Source organism: Odocoileus virginianus, unplaced genomic scaffold, assembly GCF_023699985.2.
Source record: "Odocoileus virginianus isolate 20LAN1187 ecotype Illinois unplaced genomic scaffold, Ovbor_1.2 Unplaced_Contig_15, whole genome shotgun sequence".
NCBI lineage: Eukaryota > Metazoa > Chordata > Mammalia > Artiodactyla > Cervidae > Odocoileus > Odocoileus virginianus.
This window is the reverse complement of record NW_027224332.1, coordinates 7,327-25,792: the sequence shown is the minus strand read 5'-3', so window position 1 is coordinate 25,792 and position 18,466 is coordinate 7,327. Positions and strand designations below refer to the sequence as shown.

The 18,466-nt window shown below is 37.6% G+C and overlaps 1 protein-coding gene across 3 annotated transcripts in view; it reads left to right on the top strand.

Moving 5' to 3' along the window:
* Window positions 1–17,590, top strand: part of LOC110152877 (cytochrome P450 2C19-like) — a 53,533-nt gene extending 35,943 nt beyond the window's left edge. For 2 of the 3 annotated variants that reach the window (XM_070464101.1, XM_070464102.1), the window contains one exon: window positions 606–1,120. In XM_070464101.1, the coding sequence (XP_070320202.1) occupies window positions 606–787 (182 nt within the window). In that variant the 3' untranslated portion in view covers window positions 788–1,120. Of the gene's footprint in view, window positions 1–605; window positions 1,121–11,412; window positions 11,576–14,231; window positions 14,353–16,000; window positions 16,143–17,062 lie in introns of those variants that run through there. The other variant, XR_011486470.1, reaches the window with a different exon arrangement.
* Window positions 17,591–18,466: the final 876 nt, after the last annotated feature.

The window sequence follows — 18,466 nt, the reverse complement described above, 5'->3', positions numbered from 1 at the left end:
CCATGATGAGAGACAGCAGTCCCAATGCCCATGCACTTTCTCTCCCTGAGACATCCTCATTTTTGGAGTAGATTACTAGAGCTTTGGAGAGGTGACCCAGTTCTTTCTAATTCAGAAATAAAATTTAAGCTACATTCTGAAAATACAAGAGAAGTGCATCTTAGACAAAAGTTACTCTGTGTTATAAAACTGAAAGACTTCAAGGTTGATGTAGATTTGATATACTTCCAGCAGAGAATAGAGGATGTGAAGAATGGGAAGAAAGACACTGGACCATCACAGTAGGAACAAAATACAACCAATGTATGAGTATTTCTATAAAAAAAAATTGATGGAACCTTGAAAATGTCAAATTGGAGTTATAATACACTTAATGAAGTATGTGGTATAGTGCTGATAATGCAATAAATATCTGCTGAAAGAAAGATACCTGTTAAGATTAGATATTAGATGGATAGCATGTATATCTACCCTTTGTCCACCTGTCTATCTAGCCATTTGCCTTCCATCCATCCATTCAAACATTCATCAAAAAGTTACTGCATAGTCTGTTTCTGGCAGCCAGAAAGACAGCGTTCAAGGAGTACTATCTATGTTACTTTCAGGAAAACGGATTTGTGTGGGAGAGGGCCTGGCCCGCATGGAGCTGTTTTTATTCCTGACCACAATTTTACAAAAATTTACCCTGAAATCTGTGCTTGACTCAAAAGACATTGACACCACTCCAGCTGTTACTGGGATAGCTAATGTGCCGCCTCCTTACAAGCTCTGCTTCATTCCTGTGTGAAGAATGCTAGATCATACAGCTTCATCTGTGGCATTGCCTTTAACTCCCTTTCATCGGGGGCATCGTTCACCAGTGTCATGTTAATCTTTCCTGAGAACACATCTCTGACCTCTTCTCATTCCCTGTGCAATTTCACTACAGAAATATATCTGCTATTCTCCATATCCTGTAGTATTTGTATTGGCCATCACATATACTAATAGATATCTAATATTAAGTAGTAGTGTGTACCTAGTACCATTGTACTCAGTACAAAGTAATGCATGAATTAGTATGTGCCAATGAGACCTATTTCTTCAGTGCATGTTTCTAATAAAAAGCAGAATCTGATGAGCCACTTCTCAGTCTTTCCTTCTTTTGTGCATATTGCAAGTAAGAAAGGAAAAAAAGGCAAAGATGTCATACTGGTTGTTATAGTGATATGCACAGAGGAGGATAGAGGGAATGAGAGCAGAAAACCTCCCTTGAATGCTTCTTACATAGTTATCTGAGATTTGCTTTTAAAAGTGAAAAAAATTTGTTTTCAAGAGCAGCTTCATCCTGTAGGGAATATTGAGATCAGTGATAGTGAGCAATTAAAAGTCAGACACAGAAAACTACAATTAAAAATCAGAACAGAAATCAATGAGATTGTGTATAAAAAATCACCTATAGCCAGTCTCTCTCCAAAATGAGAGAGAACACAAATTTCACAAGTTGTAATTAAAAGAGGGGCCATCTCTTTGATGCCATGGATATCGAAAGCATATTGGAGTATTATGGACAGCAGAAATAGAGAAGCCATGCTAAAATTTGTATGTAACCAAAAAGACCCTGAAAAGTCAAAGCAATGCTGAGAAAGAAGAACAAGGCCAGAGGCATTATACTTTCTGATCTCAAACTATACAATGAAGCTACTGGACTGGCAAAAAATGTGAAGATATTTATACTACCCAAAGCAACCTTATGTATTTAATGTAATCCCTATCAAAATATCCTTGACATTTTCCGTAGCACTGTAAAAAACAATTTTAAGCTTCATGTAGAACTACAAAAGCCCATGAGTTGCCAAAGCACTCTTGAGAAAAAAGAATGATGCTCCCAGACTTCAAACTATACTACAAGGCTACAGTAATCAAAATAGCATGGTATGGCATAAGCACAGACAGAGCAATGGAAAAGAACAGAGAGCTCAGAAATAAACTCAGGCACATGTGGTCAATTAATCGATGACAAAGGAGGCAAGTATATACAATAGTTAAAAGACAGTACCTTCCATAAGTGGTACTGGGAAAACATGACACTACATGTTAAATAATGAAATTAGAATATTTACCTACACCATACACAAAAGGAACTTTAAAATTGATGAAAGACCTAAATGTAAGATCAGAAACCATGAAACTCCTAGAAGAAAACATAGAACACTCTTTGACATAAATTATAGCAATATTTTTTTGGATCTGTCTCTTAAGGCAAAAGAAATAAAAGCAAAAATAAACAAATGGAACCTAATTAAACTTAAAAACTTCATACAGCAAAGGATGTCATCAGCAAAAAGACAAACTTCAGAATTGGAGAAAATATTTACAAATAATATGACCAATAGGCGTTAGTATCCAAAATACATAAACAACTCATACAACTCAATATCAAACAAGCAATTCTATTAGAAATGGTAGAATATATGAATAGGCTTTTTAAAGAAAGACACACTGATGGCTACCAGGCACATGAAAAGATGTTCAACATTGCTAATCATCAGAGAAATGCAAATCAGAATGACAATGAGATATCACCTCACACCTGTCAAAATGGCTATCATCAAAAAGACCACAAATAACAAATGTTGGAGAGGGTGAAGAGAAAAGAGAACTCTTGTGCACTGTTGGTGGGAACATAAAGTGGTGCAGGCACTTTGGAAAACAGGAGTGTGCTTAAAAACTAATAGAACTACCATACGAGCCAGCAATTCCACCCCTTGGTTATATAGCCAAGGAAAATGAAAACAGTAATTCAAAGAGATACGTGCAGCCCAGTATTCACAGAAACGCTACTTATAAGTCAAGTCATAGAAACAACCCAGAATCTATCAACAGACAGACGGATAAAGAAGATGCAGTATAAACATATAATGGAATATTACTCAGCCATAAAAAGAATGAAATTCTGCCAATTACAGGAAGGTGAATGTTCCTAAAGAATATTATGCTTACTGAAATAAGTTAGACAAAGAAAAATACTATATGATAGCACTTATATGTGAAATCTAAAAAAATTATACAAATTTAGATTTGAGATTTCAAGGTAAAAGTCATGTACATTTACTTATATAGTTGCTTTATATGTCTTTGGTTGTTTAAGAGGTTTAAATTTTATTATTGTTAACTATGAAACCCCAGAATGGAGATCTGGCTGAAATCACAAAGTGTTTATTTGGGATTTGTTAGGGCTGCTACCCAGGACACACAGATCCAAAAAACACAAACTGTTTTCTTCCAGACAACAAAATGTGAAAGTTTATAAAAGCAAAAATGGCAAATTGTGTCAAGAATTAGGACTGCATATTTTGTATTAACTGTTGAGGGAAAGTAACCTTTAAAAATTGCACAAACATTTAAGAATTTTAAAGAGTATGTATTTTGAGACTAGAAAAATAATCTTGGATTACCTGGCACACCCAGCGGAATCACAAGAGTCCCTGAAGGAGGCGGTCAAGGGGATCAAAAAGCCATGAAGATGCTGTGCTGCTGGCCCTGGCAATGGAGGAGGCGGTGTGAGCTAAGGAATGCAGGTGGCCTCTAGAGACTGGAAAAGACAAGGAGATGGATTCTCTCAAGAGCCTCCAGGAGGAATGCAGCCCAGTCAACAACTTAATTTTCAGACTTGTGACCTCTAGAATTGTAATATAATAAATTAGTGTTATTTTAATCCAGAAAAAAAAAATTAGGATTGGAGATGGCAAGATGTAAAGATTCTTGTTAAGCAAGGATTGGTTGTGTTTGAAATGATTGAATAGTTGTGAAGCAGGCAGTTTTGAAACTACAAACTTGCAGTTAACAGCCACTAGTCTATATCATTTTGCAAATGGCTGGTGGAGTACTTGAGTTTGATACAGTTCAGAATTTAAGTAGTTAGTGATGCAGGAACATGTCTGAAATCACATCCACAATGACTGCCCACAGTTGCTCCATTTTGATTTCCTTAAATATGTCATCATTTTGATGGGGAAAGAAGAGGGCAGAAGAGGGTGAGATGTTTAGATAGTATTACCGACTTAATGGACATGAACTTGAGCAAAGTCCTAGATATAGTGGAGGACAGGGAGTCCTGGTGTGTCCATGGAGTTGAAAAGAGTCAGACATGACTTAGTGACTGGACAATAACTGTAACGTTGGGTTTCTGTGGTAGCTCAGTGGTAAAGAATCCACCTGCTGAAATCCCTTCATTCCTATACACTAAACAATGAGAAAACAAAGAGAAATTAAGGAAACAATTCCATTCATCATTGCAAAGAAAAGGAAAAAAAAAAAGAATAAAATACTTAGGAATATATCTACCTAAAGAAACAAAAGACCTATATATAGAAAACTATAAAATACTGATGAAAGAAATCAAAGAGGACACAAATAGATGGAGAAATATACCATGTTCATGGATCAAAAGAATCAATATAGTGAAAATGAGTATACTACCCAAAGCAATCTATAGATTCAATGCAATCCCTATCAAGCACCAAAGGTATTCTTCACAGAACTAGAACAAATAATTTCACAATTTGTATGGAAATACAAAACTTCGAACAGCCAAAGCAATCTTGAGATAGAAGAATGGAACAGGAGGAATCAACCTGCTTGACTTCAGGCTCTACTACAAAGCCACAGTCATCAAAACAGTGTGGAACTGGCACAAAGACGGATGTATAGATCAATGGACCAAAATAGAAAGCCCAGAGATAAATCCACACACCTATGGACACCTTATCTTTGACAGAGGAGGCAAGAATATACAATGGAGAAAAGACAATCTCTTTAACAAGTGGTGCTGGGAAAACTGGTCAACCACTTGTAAAAGAATGAAACTAGAACACTTTCTAACACCATATACAAAAATAAACTCAAAATGGATTAAAGACCTAAATGTAAGACCAGAAACTATAAAACTCCTAGAGGAAAACAGGCAAAACACTTTCCAACATAAACCACAGCAGGATCCTCTATGACCCACCTCCCAGAATATTGGAAATAAAAGCAAAAATAAATGGGACCTAATTAAAATTAAAAGCTTCTGCACAACAAAGGAAACTATAAACAAGGTGAAAAGACAGCCTTCAGAATGGGAGAAAATAATAGCAAATGAAGCAATGGACAAAGAATTAATCTCAAAAATATACAAGCAACTCCTGCAGCTCAATTCCAGAAAAATAAATGACCCAATCAAAAAGTGGGCCAAAGAACTAGACAGACATTTCTCCAAAGAAGACATACAGATGGCTAACAAACACATGAAAATATGCTCAACATCACTCATTATCAGAGAAGTGCAAATCAAAACCACAATGAGGTACCATTTCACGCCAGTCAGAACGGCTGCTTTCCAAAAGTCTATAAGCAATAAATTCTGGAGAGGGTGTGGAGAAAAGGGAACCCTCTTACACTGTTGGTGGGAATGCAAACTAGTACAGCCACTATGGAGAACAGTGTGGAGATTCCTTAAAAACCTGGCAATAGAACTGCCATATGACCCAGCAATACCATTGGGCATCCACACCGAGGAAACCAGATCTGAAAGAGACACATGTACCCCAATGTTCATCGCAGCACTGTTTATAATAGCCAGGACATGGAAGCAACCTAGATGTCCATCAGCAGATGAATGGATAAGAAAGCTGTGGTACATATACACAATGGAATATTACTCAGCCATTAAAAAGAATACATTTGAATCAGTTCTAATGAGGTAGATGAAACTGGAGCCTATTATACAGAGTGAAGTAAGCCAGAAAGAAAAACACCAATACAGTATACTAACACATATATATGGAATTTAGAAAGATGGTAATGATAACCCTGTATGTGAGACAGCAAAAGAGACACAGATGTATAGAACAGTCTTTTGGACTCTGTGGGAGAGGGTGAGGGCAGGATGATATGGGAGAATGGCATTGAAACATGTAAATTATCATATGTGAAATGAATCACCAGTCCAGGTTTGATGCATGATACAGGGTGCTTGGGGCTGGTGCAATGGGATGACTCAGAGGGATGGGAAGGGGAGGGACGTGGGAGGGGGGTTCAGGATGGGGAACACATGTACATCCCTGGCAGATTCAAGTCAATGTATGGCAAAACCAATACAATATTGTAAAGTAAGTAAATAAATAAATAAATAAAACTGGAAAAACAAAACAAAACAAACAAACAAAAAAAACAAAATGGAAGAAGAATCTGCCTGCCAATGCAGGAGAGGCAAGTTCGATCCCTGGGTCAGGAAAATCCCCTGGAGAAGAAAATGGCAACCCACTCCAGTATTCTTGCCTGGAGAATCCCATGGACAGAGGAGCCTGGCAGGCTATAGTCCATGGGGTCGCAAGAGTCAGACATGACTTAGTGACTAAACCACCACCACCATTCACTTGCAAACAGTAAGTAAATTAAGCTCAACTAAAAAATAATAAATATTTCTATGAGCACACTGTTAACATAATTCACATTACTTCTATAAACTTTGATATTTCTCTTGCCTTTTAACTCTGTCACTGTCATAAATAGAGAAGCGATGTGCTTTTTGAGTAGAGGAACACTTAGCTTTTTGTATGATCAGTTCAGATCAGTTCGGTTCAGTCGCTCAGTGGTGTCCGACTCTTTGCAACCCCATGAATCGCAACACACCAGGCCTCCCTGTCCATCACAAACTCCCGGAGTTGACTCAAACTCATGCCCATCGAGTTGGTGATGCCATTCAGCCATCTCATTCTCTGTCGTCCCCTTCTCCTCCTGCCCCCAATCCCTCCCAGCATCAGGGCCTCTTTTCCAATAAGTCAACTCTTCGCATGAGGTGGCTCTCCTGTCTTCTCTAAATCCAAATCGATTCTCTTTTTCAGTTGCAAACTTTGCCCCATCTTTACTGTATTTTGGTAACAAATATATGGTAATTATTTACTTCCCACAACCAGATGTAATAACCTGTAAAGTGTTTGTCACAATGAGTCTAATTTTAAGCTTATATTACAAATTCCACTATTTGAAAATTCTTTATTTTGTATTAAGTGAAACAAAAGACACCAAATCAGATTTTACCTCTGACTCACGTATAGCTAAAGAAATACCCACGGCTTTTCCAAATTACCTCTGCCAGTGTAGCTAAAATAAATGTTGTTTTATTTATTATTGTTTTATTTATGTAGATGCCCTGGGACATCTAAAGGAGCCTGGCATAGAATCTACAAGCTACATATTTCTTTTATCTATGTCCTACCGTTTCTTCCCAACACCTTTCAAAAATTTAAAAACACCTGAGATCTGCCATCTTAACAAATTATTAAGTGAATACTACAGTGCTGAGTATTGTTAACTACAATGATACTGTTATACAGCTGGTCTCTAGGACTTTTCATCTTTTCATGCAATAAGAAAAGAAAAAGAAATAATTATATAGATTTAGAAGGAAGAAATAAAACTATCTTTGTTTGGCAATAGTGTGATTATGTAAGTAGAAAATCTCGAAGAATCAAAAAACATCTAAGAAGCAATTTTAGCGTGGTTTCAGTATTTGGTGGAGAACAGGCAATAATCAGTCACTTTCTTATATACTAGCAATGAACATGGACTTGGGCAGACTCTGGGAGATGGTGAGGGACAGGGAGGCCTGGTGTGCTGCAGTCCATGGAGTCACAGAGTCGGACATGACTGAGCAACTGAACAGCAACAGCAGTCACATTTCAGGCATACAAAAATGGGAGTCAGGAGCCCATTGAGAATCTGGCCAAAGACCTGTCTCTGCACCACTTAGAACTTGGCATTTCTTTGACCTGTACCAGACCCAGGCAGAGGATCAGCCCTATTCAGAGCAACACCTACCAGTTGCACTCAGTCTCAAGGTCTCCCTTTTCAACTCTGCAACCATTTGGGACCCCAGTTGATCCATACTTAATGGGAACCCTTACTTGCCAGGTCCAATTATACTTCTTAATGAACAGCTTATGGACTTTTTTTTTTGCCCTTATAAGCCTCCCTCATTTTGTAGTCTGGTGGAAGCACCATTCAACTGCTTCTTGAATCTATGTCTCTCATGCTGCACTTCTAAGAAATCCCTCAGAAACATGTTTTATTTCAGTCAGATCTTTTCTCAAATTTTGATTAACACTGTGTATACTTCATTCCATTATATCTGATAAAGACAGACTTCAAAAGGCAACAGAAGGGTAGTGTCTCATGGCAACTGGGAGGTTTGAGCCATAATTTCTCAAGCCTTCCACCAAAATTCTTGAGATTGGCTCTTCCCTCAGTTACCTGAGAAAGTTTTACTTGTTTGGTGATGGAGAGAGGAGAATCCCTAGTTTTGTTTTATTCCCTTGAGAATCTGTGACCTTTTTTCCCTTGGAGTCCAGGGACATCTATTTATTGTGAAGCCTGTTACTTTGTGAACAGTCAGTTGGGTGCATATGCAGAGTAACATTTTAGGGGTTTGGTTTTGTTTTTCTGAAGTTATTCTTGAGGCAGCTGTGGTATATATGAGAGAACATCACAGTGGGCATCAGAAGATCTCAGTTTGAATCCTAGTCTTATTAATTATGAGCTGTATGACATTGGACATTTCTGTTCACCCAGAATCTTCCTTTCTCTCATTTGAGAGATACAAAATTACAATCTCTACCTTCCAATGTTTATTTTGGTGGGGTAGACATGGGATTTCAAGGTAAAAGTCATGCACATTTAATTATGTACTTACATCTTTGGTCATTCAAGATGTTTGAATTATGTTAGTGTTAACCAAGAATTCCAAGAATGTAGATCTGGTTGAAATCAAGAGGTGTTTGTGGTTTGTTAGGACTGCTGCCCAGGAGACACAGATCCAAGAAGCACTTAAATTGTGTTCTTCCAGACTACAAAACGGGGAACTTTATAAAGGCAAAAAACCACAGGGACAGATAAATGTTTTGACAGGAATTAGAACTGTAGATGACAAGATGTAAGAATGCTTGTAAGCAAGAATTGGATGGGTTCAAAATAGTTATATTGTGAAGGGGGTGGGGAACTTTGAAAATACAAAACTGCAGCAAGCACCTGCTAGCAGATATTGTTTTGAAATGGTTAGTGAAGTCCTTGGTTTGCCACAGTTGGGAATTCAAGTTCTCAGTAATGCAGGAACATGTCTGAACACACCCATGATGACTGTACAGTTTCATTTTGGAGGCCTGAACCGGAGTTACTATATTTTGATTTTAAAATACAATGATCTTTAAAATACAGATGATCTTAAATAGATCACCATTAACTATTTTATACATAGGCAAATGTAATATGAGTACAGTACATTGAAATATTTTAAAATCTTTCATTTTCAGGGACAGAGTATCCTAGTGTTGGATATAGTATTACAAGATAAGCATTCAAAAGCAAAAAAGGCATATTGGTTGTTCTCAAAGTCAAATATTCCCACTGGTCACTGATTTGAATTCAGAGTTATGAGCCCTTTTTGGCATCAAATTATTTATTTCTATAGTACTCAATCCCAGCTGCACAGTGGGACTTCTTCCACCCACTAGACCCAATCCCAGCACAGCTAAACCAGCCTAACTGCAATTTCCAGAGTGATCATTGGACAGAGAGAAAACAAAGCTAAAGCACAGTTTATTTTTTATTTATTTTTTTCCATTTATTTTTATTAGTTGGAGTCTAATTACTTTACAATATTGTAGTGGTTTTTGTCATACATTGACATGAATCAGCCATGGATTTACATGTATTCCCCATCCCGATCCCCCCTCACACCTCCCTCTCCACCCGATTATTTTTATCATTGGGGCAGTCTGCTCAGAAGAGAGAGCAAAGTGGATATAACTGCATGGTCTGTTTATATCAGACAGGCACAGGTTGAATTAGCAGGGACTGTTATAAAAGCTTTAGGTTTCAGCTCACAGTCTTCTGAGTAAGAAAAGAAGGCGTCAGTGGATCTGGCTGTGGCCCTGGTGCTGTCTCTCCTGTTAGCTTCTCCTCTCACTCTGGAAACAGAGCTCTGGGAAAGGGAAGCTCCCCCCAGCGCCCACTCCTCTCCCAATTTTTGGAAATGTCCTACAATTAGATGTTAAGAACATCGGCAAATCCTTAAACAGTGTAAGTAGGTTTTCTGCTTCTCCAGTCAGTGTCTTGTACACAGTAAGTTAAGCCCAATTATAAAACTAATGGGGTTTCCCTGGTGGCTCAGTGACAAAGAATCTGCCTGCCAAGTAGGAGATCCAGATTTGATCCCTGGGTTGGGAAGCTCCCCTGGAGAAAGAAACAACAACCTACTCCAGTATTCTTGCTGGGAAATCCTACATTTCGCTAGGGCACACTGTCAGAATAGGTCAGTGTGTAGCAAATTACTTCCTATGATTTTGACAATTTTCTTGCCTTTCAGCTATGTCATTATTGTAAGCAGAGGAAAATAATAATGTGTTTTGTGTGTGTTTAGCTCTTTGTATGGTAGAATCAAAGTAATAAAATATTAAACGTTGGGAGTGTTGCTTCCCTTCTTTGTTACACAGGCATTTGCTGTGATTTGGGGCTGAAGATAAATGAAGTGAAATGTTTTATGATTTGAGATTTTCTTCCAGAAGTCATATTCTATATAAGTCAGGTGTTTGTTCAGATGATCAGGAAAACAGAACTTTTCTGAAAAAGGCTGTTGTGCCTGATATAAGGAGTTGTCTTGGGATTAGGACGAACATGAGTGATTGAAAGAAAGAAGTCATCAGTCAAGAATTTGCAAGCAGATGCCATCTGTACCCTGTGAATGCTGCAAGATGAAAGATGTTGTTCTTTCACGAGATGCTGTATGTCCAGGCACTGCCTCTATGATGTTGTTTCTCTATATTAGTAATTCCAGTGGATCTCAAACTGGGCTGGGAATTATCTGAATTTATTTTTTAAAATTACAGATTTCTAGTATTCATCACAGGGCCACAGAATCATAATTCTAATAACTGTTGTCATTAGCTGATTCTGAAGCAGTCAGCTGGGTGTTGGTCCAAAGATGGGCCTTAATTATTGCTATGTTTCTCCTCAAGGATCAGAATGTGAATAAGAAGAGTTTCAGATTTGAATCCTGTACACATAGCAGCCCTGGGACACTGGACATGAAGTGGAATTCCCTGACCTCAGTTTCCTTGTTTATAAGTGGGGCAAATAAACCTGTTGAAAGTGCTGATATGAGGATTAATCATAATCCGTGTCCCAGTTACTTGGGCTGTGGCCCAGCATCTCAGGTCATCCATAAGTGGGAAGTGTAACAATCTGTATCATACTTATGTATTAAATTCAGAAATATTTTAAGCTATGTGGCAGAATAAAAACATAATAGTAGGATGATAATACATTCTACATCAGGCACAATGTGTTATCAAATATTGAGCTCTTTGCTATTACATGCATCTCCATTCCCAGCTCTCAGAGGTCTACAGCCCTGTGTTCACTGTGTACTTTGGCATGAAGCCCATGGTGGTCTTACATGGATATGAAGCAGTGAAGGAAGCTCTGATTGATGTGGGAGAGGAATTTTCTGGAAGGGGCAGTTTCCCAGTGCTTGAAAGAGCTACTAAGGTTGATGGTAAGTATGTATTTGCACATGTTCAACATTGGTAATGGGTAGGGGTGGTCCATCTATGAGCCTCCCAAGTGTCGGCTCACTCCTCCTTCCCTAGGACCTCCCTCACAGTTTCTGCTTCCCCTCCTGGTAGGAGTCATGTTCAGCATTGGAAAGAGATAAAAGGAGACCTGGCGCTTCACCCTCACAACCCTGCAGAATTTCGGGATGGGGAAGAGAAGCGTTGAGGACCGTGTTCAAGAGGAAGCCCACTGCCTGGTGGAGGGGTTGAGAAAAGCCGGTAGTGGGTGATTCTGTGCTCTATAGCTCTGACCTTAGCAGTCTTCTCTCTCTCCAGTGATGCCCTTGGAAACATTTCGGGGCAGCTACATCTTTCCTATGGGTGGTGGTTGTCAGTCTTCAGATGAAGGAGGGAAGGGTGTGAAGCACAGACAGCCAGGGGAGCTTTTTATGTATCTGTGATTGTCATGTGTGTCATATGATTGTCCCATGATGGTACACACAGTGTGGGTATAAATGTGTTTTAATAGTACTCTATCCTGAGATTTGTGTTCAATTCAGAAATCACAAAGGATAGTTTTGAGTCATTTCCTAAAAGAGTTAGAGAACAATGTCTTTTCTATAGCAACTGGACAGGATGGGAATGACCCTCATGGGTCATGAAACAGTGACATTTGTTTTCACTTATTTGAACAGTTTTTATATGTACAGCCTCACAGACATGTCTGAGAGTCACTTCAGGGCCCAGGCCTACAGTTCTGGTGAATAGTAATGACATCTAAGGGTTTTAATCATTTAGGTATATCTTATTGCAGTTCTCAATTATGACTTCTCTGTAAATGCAGCACTTTAAAAAATAACTTTATTGTATGTTTGCCTTTGGCTGTGAGCTTTTTCCATTGTAATTTTCCTGTTTCTAGTTGTGGCCTTTCCCTTTTCCTTAGAAAAGCCTCTACTATTTCTTGTAAAGCTGGTTTGGTGGTACTGAAATCGTTTAACTTTTGCTTATCTGTGAAACTTTTGAGTCTTTATAAATCTGGTAGAGTATTCTTGGATGTGGGTTCTTTCTTTTCATCACATTAAAAAAATTTGAGTGTATCATGCCACATTCTTCTAGCCTGCAGAATTTCTGTTGAAAAGTCAGCTGATAGTGTAATGAGATTTGTGTAAGGTACAAGTACTAATGCCAATCTTTGGAGAAGACAGACTTGATGATTTTATGAAGAGATTATTGGACTTGTTTCAGTAATCACAAATTTGATACAAGAGTTAGTGCTTCAAGTCCACTTTTTTTTTTTTTAAACCAAAGGACATGCTGAGAGAAGACTTTTCTTTTGTAATGTTGGAGTCTAAGGTAGTCATTAATCAAACTTGTTTCTCCTCTTATTTCTAAGTACATGAGAAACAATGTACTAGAAATGAAAATGGAATGGCCCATCTCACACATCCACTATATTTGGAAATAACCATTATATCGTCAAATGTCTATTCTCAAGTATATACTGGGGATGACCATTCCCTGCTGCATGACCATCCCAGTGTAGAAACATAAATATTGGGCTTTGTTGTTCGGTTGCTAAGACATGTCTGACTCTGCGGTCCCATGGACTATAGCATGCCAAGCTCCTATGTCTTCCACTGTCTCCCAGTTTCCTTGAATTCATGTCCATTAAGTTGGTGTTGCTATCTAACCATCTCATCCTCTGCCACCCATTCTCTTTTGCCTTCAGTCTTTTCCATCATCAGAGTCTTTTCCAATGAGAATATTGGGAGGCTGATTCTTTTATATCTTTTTACCAGTTAGATGAGTGATTAGTTTTATCCAAGGCTGGGGCTACTGAACTAACTGGAGAGAATGGTCTAAGACAGGAGTTGGTAAACTTTTTCTGTATTATTCCAGAGTGTAAGTATTTCAGAATTTGAAGCCTTGAAGTGTCTGATGCTTTTTGTATACTTTTGTACACTTCTGCTATTACAGCTTGGAAGCAGTCAAGGACATATTAAACAAACAAAAAGGGCTATATACAAGTCTTTATGGAGGCAGAAATTTATATTGCATAGAATTCCCATGTGTCAGAAAATATTATTCTTCCTTGATTACTTTCTATTTAAAATGCTTAGTCATTTTTTGTACAAAGGTTATATTTATACATGGGTTGATATTTGTTAGTATGTAAGACTGTCTGAAAGAATGTTTTGCAATGCTGTGAGATTGATTTGTGGGATTTTTTTTTCTTTTTAGTTTGTATAAAGAACATTTTCCAGCACAGGGTCTGAAAGATTTACCCTTATCTATTTCTAAAACTTCAAAATTTAGTGCTTACATTTAGATGATGATCCATGCAGGTAATTTTTACTTATGATGCTGAGTAATGTTTAAGCTTCCTTAATTTCTGTATGAAATATGCAATTATTTGAGCAACATTTGATGAAAATACTGGATTTTGTATCTTTTTTGGCATCTTAAAGGAAAATTTTATGTATTTCTTACATAAATATATACAAGAGAATAATAAAGGGTTGTAGACATTTTATATGATAACCTTAGGGGATAGAAGATTCCCCCAAGTTTGCATTAATTATTTTTTAAACATAAAACATTAAAAACATGTTCATATGTATGTTATATATGAATTTTTATATTTACCTGCTTTTGCAGTGTTGAGAAATAATCAATAAATGATCTGTAAGAGGAATAGAAAAGAGTTTTATTTGAGCCAAACTGAGGACTATAGCCCAGAAGACAACCTCTCAGATCACTGAGGAACTGCTCTGGAGAGGTATGGTTTATCTACATAGTTGTAAACCTTGTTAGAACAAAGAATATCAGGAAGCCAGAGATACATTCTTATAAGGTTTCAAAAAAACATTATCAACAGAAGCACAGCGAGTTGGTATGGCCTTGACACCTAAGAGAGGAGTCTTCTCATTGCAAGAGTTTCAGCACTGGCATCCCAGAAAGGAGGCATTTAATCTTTATTTTTAACATGGACATTCTTTATTTCTGTTCAATTCACATTTTATTTAACAATTAATTAGTGTGTATGTGTGATAGGCCACAAACAGGCAGTTTTATTTAACATAAAATTCAAGTTAAATCATGTATAAGCTAAAATGACTTCCCCATACCTTAATGTGTAAAAATTTTCCACAAATATTCATTTATCAATCTACCCATCTATTCATTCACGCTTCCGTACTTCAGTATGTATAGCTCAAAACAGTGATTTTTGTATACAGAGGAATAATAGCAGTTGTACTTGAGTTATCCTTGATAGAATACTATTACCCAATGAACAGCCTATATTGAAAATTTCCCATTTTTCATGGAATAAGCTTTATACTTTTTTTTTTTTTTTTTGCAAATCAATGTCCAGCCCGGAAACAAGCCTATAATTTGGTTATATTTTCCCTGTTCTCCATTTCTCTCCCATTATCAGTTCTCTTTTGTCCTGTTTGTTTTCTTTCAGTACCTTTAACTTTGTAGAGTTCAGTATGGTAATCCCGTAAGATATTCCTCAGGCTGGTTTTGTGTGGTTGTTTTCTGGACACACATTCCAGTTACAACTTTAAGTATATGGGTGCTTTGTGTTTCCCACTGAAATTCACTGCGGAGGTGCAGGCACGTATGTCAGTTATCCCATTATTGGTTATGCAGTGTTGTTCACATGACAAAGTAGTATCTGCCAGATTACTCCATGACACAGGTCCTTTTTTGCACATTTAATTAACAAAAAATTGCATGGTACTGTATGGGTTTGTATCTTGCTTCTCAGTTGTTTAACCAATAGTTTTAGCATTAATAGATAAAACTTGCTTAAACTAATGATCCTATATTGAATTGTTGTGAAATGATTATTCTAATTTTACCATCCTTCCTGTGTTTCAAATCTTGAATTAATCTGTAATGAAGTCTAACACAGTATTTTTAAATAAAGACAAAAAGTCTGCTTGGCAATGGTAAACAATAATATTTGTTATTGTATTTACTTTATTATCATTGGATAGATTATTTTATATTAGATCAAATGTCTGTTTACAAAAGCCATGCAAATAGATAATTTGAGACATTTAAAACATAGTAGAGACATAATACACATATGAAATGAGTGAAAATTGAAATGATAAAACAAATAAACTAGTGGGGTCAGACACCAGTGTTCAAATGTGGTGATAAGCAGACTGGGTTCATAAGTTCTAGGACCCATGTACTGAGTATTTCAGATGCCTTTGAAGTCCACTTTAGCAGCATCACTGCCATTAGTCTTAAACTTATCCTTGTTTATTACTTGTTCTGTCTGATTGAAAATGCCACTGCCCTTCTTTCAATCCAAGATTAATCCTAAGATTGGACTAAATGATTTTCAGCAGTTCTTCTAGCTCTGTGACTTGTTCATAGGTTAGTTTATCTTCATCTGTTCTTTCCAGGGCACAGATACATTAACATCACTGACTTCTGTGTTGCCTGATGACAAAGAATTCCCCAGCCCGGAGGTATTTGACCCTGACCACTTCCTGGATGAGAATGGCAACTTTAGGAAGAGCAACAATTTCATGGCTTTCTCAGCAGGTAACACAAATTTATTTTCTTCATTACTTTAGGGATTCCTTGGTGGCTCAGAGGATAAAGTGTCTACCTGCAATTCGGGAGACCAGGTTTGATCCCTGGGTCAGAAGATCCCCTGGAGAAGAAAATGGCAACCCACTGCAGTATTTTTGCCTAAAAAATTCCAAAAATTCCTGGTGGGCTACAGTCCATGGGGTCACCAAGAGTCAGACATGACTGAGCAACTTCACTTCACTTCCCTTCAGAGGACAAGGCGCCTTTGAGCATCCTTTGGAACTTTCATAGTACCCACTCTGGGCCTGGTTGAAATGCTCTTTGTCCATGATGAGGGACAGCAATCCCAGTGCCCCTACACCTTCCCTTTCCATGATACATCCTCATCATTGGGCTAGATTACCGGAGCTTTGGAGCAGTGACCCAGTTCTTTCAAATCAGAAATAAGTTTAAACTACATTCTGAAAATATAAGAGAAGTGCATCTTAGACTAAAGAAACTCTGTGTTATAAAACTAAATCTTCAAGGTTAACATAGATTCAATATACTTACAGCAGAGAACAGAGGCTTTGAAGAAAGAAAAGAAAGATATTGGACCATCACACTAGGAACAAAAATACAACCAATGTATAAATATTTCTAGAAAAAGTTGATGGAAACTTGAAAATGTCAAATTGGAGTTATAATATACTTAATGAAGTATGTGATATAGTGCTGATACTCAGTAAATATCTGCTGAAAGAAAGATACCTGTTAAGATTAGATATTAGATGGATAGCATATATATCTACCCTTTGTCCACCTGTCTATCTAGCAATCTGCCTTCCATCCATCCATTCATTCATCAAAAACTTACTGCATAGTCTGTTTCTGGCAGCCAGAAACACAGTGTTCAAGGAGTAGGTACTCTCTATGTTTCTTATTTTCAGGAAAATGGATTTGTGTGGGAGAGGGCCTGGCCTGCATGGAGCTGTTTTTATTCCTGACCACAATTTTGCAAAAATTTACCTTGAAATCTGTGGTTGACCCAAAGGACATTGACACCACCCCAGCTATTACTGGGATAGCTACTATGCCACTTTCTTACCAGCTTTGCTTCATTCCTGTGTGAAGAATGCTAGATCATCCAGCTTCCTCAGTGATGTTGTCTTCAACTCCCTCTCCTCGGGGGCATCATTCACCAGTGTCCTGTTAATATTTCCTGAGAATACATTTTCTGACCTCTTCTCATTCCCTGCACAGTTTCACCACGGAAACATATCTGCTGTTCTTCATATCTTGTAATATTTGTATTGGTCATCACATATCCTAATATATCTCTAATATTAAGTAGTACTATGTACATAGCATCATGTACTCAGTGCAAAGTACGGCAAGATGATTAGTGTGTGCCAATGAGACCTATTTCTCCAGTGTATGTTTCTAATAAAAAGCAGAATTTGATGAGCCATTTCTCAGATTTTCCTTCTTTTGTGCATGTGTCTTGTAAGAAAGGAAAAAAAAGACAAAGATGTCATGCTCTTCCTTATAATGATATGCACAGAGAAGGACAGAGGGAATGAGAGCAGAAAATCTCCCTCTTATGCATGTTGTCTAGAGTTATTTGAGATTTGGTTTTAAAAGAGAGAGATTGCTTTCAAGAGCAGCTTCATATGTAGGGAATATTAAGATCAGTGATAGTGAGAATTCAGTTTCAAATAAGACATAGTGAACCACAATTGAAAATCACAACAGAAATTGAGATTGTGTACAAGAAATTACCTTAATCAGTCTCCCTCCAAAAAGAGAGAGGACACAAATATCACAAGTTGTTATTAAAGCAGGGCCATCTCTTGATGCCATGGATATTGAAAGCATAATAAAGGAAGTATTATGAACAGCTCTGTGTCCTCTGACTTGATAAATTAATTGAAATGGGTCAATTCCTTAAGTATGCAATTTGCTGAAACTCACCCAAGAGGGTATAATATTAGTAAACTGCCATAATAAGAAACTCTGAACTTTCCTTCCCTCAGTGGCCATATTGATTCAGAGCAGCACATGGATCAATTTTATTTGTAAAAAAAATCCAGAACCTAGTTGAAAGATTTCTCTACCTTAGTGGATGTGAATCCAGTTACATCAAAGCCAGAAAGAACAGCAGAAATACACTCTTGCCATAACTATCAACCTCTTCAGTTCAGTTCAGTCACTCAGTCATGTCCGACTCTTTGCAACCCCACGAACTGCAGCACACCAGGCCTCCCTATCCATCACCAACTCCCAGAGTTTACCCAAATTCATGTCCATTGAGTTGGTGATGCCATCCAACCATCTCATCCTCTGTCATCCCC